The sequence below is a fragment of the Sceloporus undulatus genome, chromosome 5 (assembly GCF_019175285.1).
Source record: "Sceloporus undulatus isolate JIND9_A2432 ecotype Alabama chromosome 5, SceUnd_v1.1, whole genome shotgun sequence".
NCBI lineage: Eukaryota > Metazoa > Chordata > Lepidosauria > Squamata > Phrynosomatidae > Sceloporus > Sceloporus undulatus.
In genome coordinates this window covers 17385762-17398135 of record NC_056526.1, presented here as the reverse complement: position 1 = coordinate 17398135, position 12374 = coordinate 17385762, and the positions used below count along the sequence as shown (strand labels likewise).

At 40.9% G+C, this 12374-nt stretch overlaps 1 protein-coding gene across 19 annotated transcripts in view; it reads left to right on the top strand.

Moving 5' to 3' along the window:
* CALD1 (caldesmon 1) overlaps positions 1-12374 on the top strand; it is a 227383-nt gene that overhangs the window by 201884 nt on the left and 13125 nt on the right. For 9 of the 19 annotated variants that reach the window (XR_006103958.1, XM_042466854.1, XM_042466866.1 and 6 more), the window contains 3 exons: positions 6436-6596; positions 9151-9439; positions 11136-11276. Coding sequence is in view for 18 of the 19 variants with exons in the window: in XM_042466854.1 (XP_042322788.1) it covers positions 6436-6596; positions 9151-9439; positions 11136-11276 (591 nt within the window). In the remaining variant the exon portion in view is untranslated. The remainder of the gene's footprint in view (positions 1-6435; positions 6597-9150; positions 9440-11135; positions 11277-12374) is intronic. The other 10 variants (XM_042466869.1, XM_042466871.1, XM_042466861.1 and 7 more) reach the window with 3 other exon arrangements.

Here is a 12374-nt window from a genome sequence, read left to right as displayed (position 1 = left end):
TAAAAATTCCCAAGCTCTGGCTTATTCTGAGTTGGCCCCTTGGTCCATGGATTGGTGGCACCTTTCCAGAGGCTTAGGAAGATGTATTTCCTATCTGTTCTCACAGAGATCCTTTTAATAGATTATTCCATGGACTGGGAAACGGGATCGTAGGTGACTAGATGAAGTCATGGAGATGGTTTCAGCTATTATCCCTGGTATTTTATACATCATCTGTCAGATAACACTAATAAAGAGTACTGGCCATAGCCAGCACAGTGGATGGGGCAGGTATGGTCCATTTCCAAACGCTGGTGTTGACTTAAATGAATTTAGAATCCAAATCAGTAGAATGTCATTTTCTCTGAATCTGAGGTTCTTGGCATGTAAAGTATATCCTCCATCACTGAGGCTGCAACTGCACTACAGAATTAATGCAGTTTAACACCACTTTAACTCTCATGACTCAGTGCTGTGGAATCCTGGGATTTGTAGTTTTGTGAGATAGTTAGCCTTCTCTGTCAGAGAGCTTTGGTGCCACAACAAACTACAAACCCCAGATTCTATAGGGTGGGGCCATGACAGTTAAAGTGGTGTCAAACTGCACTAGTTCTGCCATGGGTCAGCACCCTGAGTCCGTCACCCTACTACCACAAAATTGTCTGGATTGTTTAAGATGTGAATCTTCTAACATTCCTTCAGAAACAGCTGTATTCTAGTCAATGACTATCCTTAAATAAGAAAGGGACTACATCCCATTGTTAGTAGTTAAGAGTATGTGCTTGGCTGCTGGTGTGTCTTCTGGGAAAAAGAGCAAACCAGTGAATGCAGGATAAAATTTCAGTGCATGTGCTGGCTCTCGCTGTTCTGTGTTCAGTTCAGTCTAGAATTTGCTTCATTCTCTAGACTACCTTAAGATTCTGGGTGTGCAGCACTGGCCTGCACAGTTCGTACTAAAGCATGCTTTCTCATGACATGACATTTGTGGTATTTCCTGCTTCCACTTTGGCTAGACATGCTGTGTGGAAAGCAGGGTTATTTTCTTCGTTTCCCCCCCCCCCCCTTCCTCCCACCTTGTAAAATGCATTTATGTTTACAAGAAGATAAGCTGTTAGTCTAAAACATCTCAGTCCCACAACTGTCCTTGCAGTATTTTAGCTCTAAATCTAGATTTTAGATTCAGGAGATTTGAAAAGACCAGGTTTAAAATATTGTTTGTTAAGCATTTCATTTAGGCAGGACTTTCAGTATTCTGATTAAGATGCTGTTTGTTGATTAAACCACTACATTTCAACCAATTATTAATGAACTGCTGTTTATTTCTCACATTGAAAATATGTGGATTTAGCTCCCTCCCTTACTGATTATTGTTGGATCAAGAAAGCAGTAGAAGATGGGTGGGGGAGTGATGCTTAACACTTTTCCTTCTCATCATTTTTTAACCATTAGTACTCTCCTCAGACTGTTTTCTTGGCAATGTGGGAAAGAGAAGGAAAATGACCGTGTAGACTCAGTGGCACTAGGAAGTCAGTGTGTACCAGAGAGTATTGGACTGGGACTTGGGGATTCCAGTTCTATATCCACCTAAGACAGGGAAGTCAATGGATGAGCCTAATCTACCTTTCAGTGTGGTTAAAAGGATGAAGTGAGAAGGAGGAGAGATAGATATGTTGCATTGGGTTCACTGGAGGAAAGATAGCATATGAATGTAAATAGACTGTGGCACCACTTCTTTACTACTGCCTTTAAAAGCCCAATCCTCATCAGATTAAAAAGCTTGACAGCAAAAAATATTTTACCTGTCACTGAATGGGGAGCAGGGATGGGGCCATCCTGGCCTCTCTAGAGAAGGAGTTCCAGAGCCTAGGAGAAGCCAATGAGAACTAAGGCCCTTTCCTTGTTCCCACTAGACAAGCCAGAAAAGGTGTTGGGACAGATAGAAGAGCCTCTATGGATGATATCAGCACTCTAGTCGGCTCATAAAAGGGAGAAATGGTCCTTCAAATCTGGACCCAGGATTTTATAGATCAAAACCAGCACTTTGAATTGTACTTGGAAACAGACTGGTAGCTCACAAAGATGTTTCAACAAAGGAGTTCTATTCTCTCTATAACAAGTTCTGGTAAGCAGTCAGGCAACAACATTTATGTTTTTTTCAGAAGACGCCTTATCACAGCCTCCTTCACATGTATTGGGACCCTGCTTTCTTGTAAAGAGGCATTAATCATTGCCCTTACCCACTCAGCTAGCCCTCTTCTGTCCTATTCTATTAACCAAGAAAGGCAAGAGTCTAGTACACATGTGGTGGCTCTTTCTTCTCTTCAGTGGTGTTTGTGGGAAGATCTAGTCTGCCAATCTATTCACTGAAAGTGAATTTTTTAACAGTGTGGATTGAGTAAAGAATGACACAGGTGTTGAGCCTCTCCATACAGTGCTATGGTGCCTACCATGGTGAAGGCCTTTTCCTAAAGGGTCCTCACACCCACTATTTAGGGAAGTAAAATAGGAATTCTGTCCTAGATAGCTCTGGTCGACCCTGTCCTGAATTACAGCAGAGAATCCTAAATCCTATGCCACAAAAAGGAGGCACAAAAGACTGCAGCAACTATAGGACCATAACACTCATGTCCCACATAAGCAAAATTATGCTCAAACTTCTGCAACATAGACTCCAATCATACATGGAGAGATAAATCCCAGAGGTCCAAGCAGGGTTCAGGAAAGGGGCAACATTGCAAACATACGATGGCTGATGGAGTGCACCAGGGAATTCCAAAAGAAAATCAGCATGTGATTTGTAGACTATACCAAAGTCTTTGACTGAACGTGTATGAAATGCACTTAAAGACATGAGAGTGCCAACACATCTGATAGTCCTGATGAGGAATTTGTACTCAGGACAAGAGACTACTGTCAGAACAGAACATGGAGAAGCAAAATAATCCCCAATTGGCAAAGGGATCTGACAAGGAAGGTGGAGGGAACTAGAAAGAGAGGAAGCCATATTCTAGATGTATAGACTCTATTAAGGAGGTCACAGGTATAAGTTGGCAGGAACTGATCAGCGCAGTAGAGGAGAGGGAGTCTTGGCGATGTCTCATCCATAGACTTGCCATTATTTGAGATCAACTTGAGGGTGGTTAACAACAACAAATGCCAAACTACAAATCTTGGGATTTGTTAGGATGAAACTGTAACATTTAATCTGATATCAGACTGCTATAATTATATAGTGCCAATAAAATGAAACAGAACAACAACAACAAAAAAACAGGTTTACATCTTGTTAGGAATTTGCATCATTGTAAACCAAGTTACAGTCATGTAAAATTGAATTGTGCTGTTGTGCAACAGAGAGTGCAGCCAGCAACAATCCCAATGGCAACATGTCTCATTGCACAATGGGAGCCCCAGTTGTGTGATGGGAAATATTGCATGGTGCCCTGTTATAGATAGCTGCAGTCCACTAACATGGTTGTGTATTGTGTCAGTAACATAGCTCTGTCATGATAAAGTTGTGCATCATAGCCTCTGGTGCAAGATCTTGGCCCCGATTCTTATTTTAAAGCCCTGACAGCTGTGGACATGATTTATACATCCTCCAGCATGCATTTTATTCAAGATTGGATAGCCTGGTCTGAGGTGTAGTGTGTAGACACATAAGAGAGAATTATCTTGATCATCTTGCCACAGCTATGGCTGTGACACCACTTTAGCTGCCATGACTCAAAGCTCTGGTAATTGTAGTTTTGGGAGACATTTCGCCTTCTCTGTCAGAGAGCTTTGGTGACCCACCAAACTACAGCCCCCACAATTCCATCGCATTGAGCCATGGCAGTTAAAGTGGTGTCAAACTGCAGTATTTCTGCAGTGCAGACACAGTCTATGTGAAACATAAACAATCCTGGCTCAGTACAAATTTTCCTTATTTAGATAAAATCCTGCTTTTAGGTCCAATACTATGTCAATGCTTCCTCAGTGGTATTGAGGACTTCAGATCTTGCATTTATTTTTAGGACCAGCCACTTTGCTCTTCACTCATTTTCTAAACTGACTATTTATTTTTGTAATATTTTCATCACATTTATATTACCTGCCTTGAACATCAAAATCAGGTGAAACCTAGAGTATTGTTTTCCCCTAATTAAGTAAATGAAGAACGAATGTCAGTGCCAGTGATATACCTTCTCACCCATGGAAGGGCTGTGCAGTATATAAGGATCAGAGCTTGGAAAGAAAAATACCCTTTTGGACTTCTGTTCCCAGAACTACCCAGCCAATGTGTTACTGACTGCATTTTGTTTTGTTTTTCTGCCCTGTAATTAGGAGGAACATAAATAGACCATAAGTGGCCTCAAGACATATTCCAAAGGAAATCTTTTTAATAAGCTGTAGAGCAACTTTTTAAAATATTAGTAGTAAAAGCAGTACATGCTGTTGGGTTATATCCACAATCTTAGAAGAGCCCCATATTACACCTTATAGAATTCATTGGCTCTTCTGTATGCATGACTAAGATTGATGCAACCCTTTGAGTATGATGGCAAGGATTCAGTTTATTTGGGGGAAGAACATTTGTTTTTTCCTCAGTTCTATTTTGAATTTGTTTTTTTGGCTGCAGCTTCAATTGATGTTCTTCATGGGAGTAATTTCTCCTACAGACCAAAAGAAATTTTTTAACGCTGTATTCTGCGCAGTTCCAATTAGCATCCAGGCATGACTTACCCTGTCAGAGGGTCACTGCTGTTGGGGTCAGATGTAAATTATGCTAATCCTAAAGTTTTGAAAAAGTTTCTTGGGGACTGGAAAGTAAAGACAAATGTGCAGAGATGTTGCAACTGAGCTGAAATGTGCCAGACCAAAATTTATAAGGAAAGAGGAATTCTGACCCACCCAGCTTGTCTTTGCAACTGGAGATAATCTCAGCAACAGTTGTAGTTAAATGCTTTCACAATACATGTGTAGATAACAGTTGAGTAATATCTGTTTTGGCTACTTTGAGAAATACAATTCCCATTTTCCTGACCCCAAAATACTTATAACCTCCCTGTTCCCTAGGCAGCAAAAATGTGGATCACAGTGGCAGGAGCATGGCCAGTTTGGGGCATGAAGAGTGTGTGGCCACTCCATGTGCCAAGAGCAACAAATGAAACAGGCAGTGATAGCCTAGCAGCTTCCATGTTAGCGAGGCAGTGGATCTTTTCTGGGGTTTTGGTCTCAACTGTAAAGGATATATCCAGGGAGCTGAACCTTGTTTTCAAAATGGTTTTTGACACCTTGGAGAGCTTGAAATTATTACTAAAACCTGGAGTAGATCCACTGCTTTGTTGACATGGGAACATCAGCCACGCACATGGGTGGGAAGTTCTACCAAGTTACGAGTCAAAATGTTCTCCCAACTTTCCAAGGTGCAGAGTTGGGGGAAAGTGGCATTTAAGGACTTGAGAGTGAAAAGAGGGAGACACTGGAATGAGACATGCGGTGAGGCTATCGTCAGCCATTTTGTTCTTATGCCTGATCTTAAACCACATTAGTTAATGCTTCCTTCCTGAATCCTGGTGTGTCGGGGGGGGGGGGGGGGGAAAGGTGTTGCCTTCCAGTTGTTGTTGGGCACCAACTCCCATTAGCCTGGGCTAACATGACTAATGGTCTGGTATGGTAGATGTGGTCCAGCAACAACTGGAAGGCCGCAAGTTTCTTGCCTCTGCTTTTTGGGCTATCTCTCCCAGATTCCTCCAGGGATCACACTCCCTGTTTTTCCAAGTAGCATTCTCAGAAAGTAACTTTTCAATGTTCTACAGAATACAGTACTAAGAAAAAAAGGGAGTCTAACAACCACTGGAGTGTCTGCTGTCAGTACAGTTTCACAAAAAACAACACATGTGGTAGCCAGGAATTTGAGATAAAAGGGTGTTTTTGTGAAGCTTCCTCCTTAATTCCCCTCCCCATTTAACCCCCCAAAGTGTAAAGCACTTTTGGCTCAAGCTTAAGTGTACAGAACAGCAGGATGATCCATGATGCCCAATGGGTGGCCTGGGTTTTTGCCAATTTTTCCAGCTCTATAGACTTGTGAGAAATCCACTCACAGGTGTCTTGGGAGAGAAGTAGGTTTCCACATGTACTGTGCTACACATTACACTAGCTCTGCTTTGTAATCTGGATTTGTGTCCTACTAGCTGAAGAGGTGAACTCTCAGATCAAGATGGCCTTGGTAACTGTGTAAGCAGTGTAATCCTATGAGTGCACATAAAGTCCTCCAAACCCCACTGCATTACCATGATCCAGAAGGAAGGTACAAGATAGAAGTGGTTACTGTTGCCTTTCCTTGTGGGCTGTAATATATTTGTAGAATTGTAGAACATTGTTTGTCATTGGTGGCCTTCTGACCACAAAAGATGAAGTGTTTGGGTGTAACTTGCTCCTTTTTTTTTTTTTTTTTTGGCAATACCTCCCTAGCAGATAAAAGACAGTAAGATCAACAGAGACAAAGCTCCCAAGGAGGAGACTAAACCTGCCTGGGATCGCAAGAAGGGAATTCCTGACTCAAAGCCACAAAATGGGGAACGTTTCCCAGAACTTCCTGCTCACAAACTTAAGCATACAGAGAATGCTTTTAGGTAAGATATATATACAGTCACGGTAGAGTGTTTATATTTTGCCTTGATCTTTCCTTTTATGGGTCTCAGTCGCAGCAGGATGGACTGTGCCATAGGGAAGACCAAGGATAGTTTTTTTACATGAAAGATTTAATGTGTTCCTTGCTTCAGTCAGTCTACAATATGAGCATAAAACATATGTGGGCTGGAATGCCTATTCTCATTACAAGTGCTTCCCTTAAGATGCTTTCTTTCAGAGCTTGGAGAAGTTAGTTTCTTGGACTAAGACTCCCCAAATCCCCCATCATTTCTGAGCTCTGCTCTTCTCCAATCCATTTACAACCACCACATAATTTCTGTGCATGGTACATTGAATGCTCAAAGGTGTCCTACTTGAAACAAGGCCAGAGCTCAACCCTGGAGAATTTAATCTTGCTTGCTTTCCACTGTGTTGCGCTGGAAACATTTGCTCAGCTCAGTGAGGTTAGCATGGGCTCCTTCTAGGTCCAACGTTCGTTATTTAGAAAATGACAGTCAAAATCTTAAATTAGTTATAAATGCTCCACTTTGGTGCAGGAAAACACCTGTAAGAACTGAATGTTAGCAGGGTTGTGATTGATGACTCCTTAACCATTAGCTCCTGCCTAGCAAGAGAGGTCTCTGGGACATCTTGCTTCAGGATTGTACCACTCAAGGCTGCAGGGTGGAAAGTGAAATGACAGCAAAGTGATAAACATGGAAGTCCCAGGAGCCTGTTGATTTATCCAGATTAATTTCATGTTCCCAGAGCCCTAATGCAGCCCCATCTCATTGTAATCCTATGAAATCAACACTCAGTCTATCCAGTTGTTGGATTAGTCAGCTGTTTTTTAATCCCTCCTTCATTTCCCCTCTGACCTATTCACTAGATGAGATGATACTGTAAATGTCACTTATAGGCCTACATTTGTACAGAATCAAAGCTGCAGAGGGTTGCAAAGGTGACCCCAAAGTCACATATTTTTGCAAGCCTGAACCTTGTGTATTCAAGCCATACTAAACTGCAATGCAACTGTGACTGAAGAGTTGCAAATAATATGGATTTATTTATTGTATTTGGTTCTGCATACTTTCCACCCCAATGGAACCTGAAGGTGGCTTACAAACCACATTAAAATAACCTCTATATTTAATGATAAAATGGTCTAGTAGGCACACAGTTTAAAATAGTTTAAAATATTAAATATAGAAAAATACAGCAATACATAAAACTCAGTAAAACTATTTCTCGTCCTTCTCTACTTCTTGGGTTGGCTTACACACAAGAGTAATACACATAGTGTTTATGTAATGTAATTCTGCACTCATAGTTAGAATCATACTTCTTATACTTTGAAAATTACAACAAACAAAAAATACACTCACATATTTACAGGGGGCTGTTTCTGCTGTTCCAAGAAATAAAATGGTACATTGAAGCTCTGATAAATTCAACAGTGTGCAACTGTATGGCTGGAATTCTGGTGGTTAGTGTTAACTCCAATAAACCCATTTAACCAATTGTTGATTTGATAAGACAGCATGTAAGTAAATCAAATTGGAATGGCTCTACTCTAGTCAAGACTAACAGTAGGATTCAGGGCCATAAGTGGGTATACTTATTATTATTATTATTATTATTATTATTAACCTTTATTTATAAAGCGCTGTAAAATACTTGTGGAATTCTGCTTATACAACTGTGAACTGAACATGCATGTGGTACAATGGCGCATATATATGTGAGGAATATACATATGTGTGATACCAAAAGGATTCTAGCCCATAGATTGGATCCAAGCATAGTTTTTTTACATGGAAGACTTAATGGGTTCCTTGCTTCAGTCAGTCTGCAGTGGCATAATCATAGGGCTTAAGTTAGTTGTGACCAATTCAAATCTTATTCAAATGTCCATTCCAAATGTAGCTGAATTGGAATCAGAGCTAATAGACAAATCTGAACAACACAGCACAGAGTAAAAAATACATCGAAAGCTCTGGCATGCTTTTTTATTTATTTATTTGTGTTATTATTATTATTGTTGTTGTTGTTGTTGCTAGGTGCCACAATGACATTAAGGTAGGTGTCAGTTGATTTGCTTTAAGATGAGCTGTTGGAGTGTCAGTACAGAACACTACCAGTTTTCCTCTGATAACCATGTACCATACCTGATAATTTGGCCTGGTGGCCAGGGCTATTGATTTAGAGCTGAGATGTCAGAGTTGGAGGCAGAAGCTAATTTGGGTGGAACTGGAGTTAGTAGAAATGTACTGATTCCAACCCTGGCTTCAAAATAAAAACTGTTATACTGTAATAATATATGGGTCACTAAATCATTTAATACTTATATTTTGCCTTTTTTAAATTTACTGAATGCCTAGTTCATTGTGCATTTGCCTTCACAGAAATTTAGGAAAGTTTTCTTGTTCAGGAAATTCAGTGGCAGGTACCAATGATAGGGAAGGCTGTTTTGCACTACACACAGCTCTGTTCTGCTAAGCCAGGACAACTCTTCCCTCTGTAGGCTATGTTGTCTCTTTTTTATTTCCTTAACAGCCGTCCAGGCTTCAAAACTACCCCAGACTCTGAAGAAGCCAAACCAGTCTCCCACCCAGAAGCTGGCAAGCGAGTGGAGGAGCTACGCCGTCGCCGAGGTGAAAACGAGAGTGAAGAGTTTGAGAAGCTGAAGCAGAAACAACAGGAGGCAGTGGTGGAACTGGAGGAGCTCAAAAAGAAGCGTGAAGAGCGTCGGAAGATTCTGGAGGAAGAAGAACAGAGACGGAAGAAAGAGGAGGCAGAAAGAAAAGCCCGGGAGGAGGTAGCAGATTGTAAAAGTAGTGCCTTGGTACACAGCATTCAGGATATGAAATATAAGGGGAAGCCTATTGATGCAGAGTAAACTTTATATGGAACGGGATAACTGGTCTGTTTTCCTGAATATTGGCAACCCTGGCTGGCAGAGAGCTTGGAAATAATTCACTCTAATTAATTTGTCACACTAATTCATTAAAAATATTCAGCAATAAATGTACAATTCATCATTTTAAGTGGTTAAAATAGCAGGTGCTGACATTTTTACCTCTTCTCATTACATTAATTCATTATGGTTATTTTCAGTTGTTCTAATTGATATTTGAAAGTGTAACATTTAAACTAATTAACTAATTAACACTTTTAATTTTTTAGGTTCAGTGAATTGAGTTCCCTATTATGATTAAGCCTTAATTTGTTCATGATGCTAAAGTTTCCAAACTCTGGACTGACAGTGGTTCTTCAAGTTCTTTCCTAGCTTTGTGTGCTGAGACTAGTGATTGAAAATTGGATCCTTTGAGTGCAAATCACGTGCTTTACCCATTGAGCTCCACCCTTTCGCTCCACACAGAGGTCCTATATCACTTTTTAAGGTTTCTGACATATTGTAAACAGATACTCTGTTTGTTACTATATTTGGGGCTATCTGTCCAAGAAAGGTAGAAGTATCTATAGGGTGGACACACACACGCTTTAACCATATCATGATAACTTTAGCTAAAGGAAAGGATTGAAATATGGTAATAAAATGCATACATAAAATACCTAAGAACAAGTGTAATCACTGGTATTTTATACCGGGCAGGCTTAAAAAATATTTCAGTTGTTGTTTGCTTTTAAAACTGAAAGCCAGCTCAGAATGTGAGAGGGAGGATGCTTAATACTTTTACCATCAGGAGACACAGCCTTCTCTAGCCTACTGCCATAAATTGGGATAATGGAAGCTATAGTCCAGAAGGCACTGGGTTGGGAAAGGCTGGTTTACCTGATGAGTCTTTTCCGCTTCAAAGTGGCAGCATCATTCCTTCCATTTTCTGCCAGATCATGGTAAACATTGTAAGCAACCAGCCACAGCTACATCATGCCTTGGCTCATCAGCTGGTACATTCCAACGGCCTTTGCTCTGGCCTCTGAGAGAGAGAAGAGCAGCCAGCATCTGCTGGATACAATCCCTTTCCTCACTCCCATTCTCTTCTCCTTATGTGCCATGTCTTATTTAGATTGGAAGCTTTTTTTGACTGAAGGGCAGGGTATAAACATTTTAAACTAACTACAGTGGGTCCTTGTTATCCACTGGAGTTTGGTTCCAGGATCCCCTGTGGATAACAAGGATACTCAATCTGCGGATGCTCAAGTCCCATTAAATATAATGGCATAGCAAAATGCCCCCCCCCCCTAAAATGACAAAATCAAAGTATGCTATTTGGAATTTATACTTTTTAAAAATATTTTCAAGCCATGGATGCTTTCATCCCTGGATAAAAAATCCTTGGATAAGGAGGGCCAACTGTAGTTTACTTAGTTTTGGGGGCTACAAGCCCCCAAATGCTGTTGTCCAAATGTGTAATGTTGCTGTGCTCTGCATTCCTGAAGAGAAGATGCTGGTCTCTGGTGTAATTCAGCAGAGGACTCTTCTTATTTTGAAAGTAATAATAACAATATTGTAGCAAGTGCAGTTTCCTGAGCAGACTCCAAGCAACTCAGCTGCTTCATATTCTGATTCTTGGCAGGAGGAGAAGAGGCGGTTGAAGGAAGAAATAGAGAGGAGAAGGGCAGAAGCGGCTGAGAAGCGCCAAAAGATGCCAGAGGAAGCCCAAACTGATGACAAGAAGCCATTTAAATGTTTCACTCCCAAGGGTTCTTCTCTGAAGGTAATGCTCCTTTGAGGTTAGCTGGTATAAGATGGGCCATGGCAAAGCCATGAAGGAATTTTTAATCTGGCTCCTACTGGTCAAACTGTCTCAAAAACAAGTTTGCTGCTAAGTCTCCTCCCACTGGCCAAGACAACTTAAGGCTGGTTGGGACCCAGAAGACAGGTCTGTATAAAGCCTCTTCAAGCCTCATGAGAGGAGGGCCTCTTGCAAGATCTCAAGGCACTTGCGAAATCTTGCGGAAACTAAAAAAAAAACCATGGAAATCTTGTGATGGAAAACCAGCCACTGTGAGATAGAAAAGTCCCATTGTTTCTTGACTGGCCTGTGCTGTCACAGAATAATGCCACACTAGCTGTAATTTCCAAAGACGAGGCTGTGGCATTTTGTAAGGGCCCAATTCCTGCATATCAAATGCTCAGAGGTTGGTCTCTTGGGAGTGCAGCTGGTGTTGGCTCTCAAGAGTTCAAGAGATATGGGATTTGGGGCATCCCATATGATCCCAGTATTCGGCCCAGTATGAAAGAGATTCTATCTACTTTTGCAATAATTAATGGTAACTATTGTTAAAATTTCCAAGGGCTGTAAAGAAGTCTAAGAACAGAAGAACCTGCCTGCAGATTTTCTGCAACATTGCATCCATGTTTGGTTTTTATACGTAATGCTTTCAACACATCTGAATGCATGATTTGATCCAGAACAGTGATGTCTTCTGTTGTTGGGCAGTACTATCTTGAGCCTGTCCCTCCGTTAATCAGTTTGCTAGATTTTTGTGTGGTTGGGCACTTTTACTTTTTACAGCTGTATGCTAAAAAGACATGATGTTATTGTTGTTGTTGTTGGCAAGGCTTCAGATATAAAGCATAAAAGACTTTGCCTCCTGTCATAGAGCTGTAAAAGAAGCACACACACAAATCTTTGTAGAAAAAGAAATAGTAGCATTACACATAAAGTGACTTAATTACATGGCAATATATACTTCCAACCAGTGGTTGAAAAAGTTGCTGAATGTTCCAGCCAACATAGCCAATGGCTTCATTGCTTGGAGCATTCTGGGGATTGTAGACCAAAATAGTAACTTTTCCAGCCCTCTGCTAC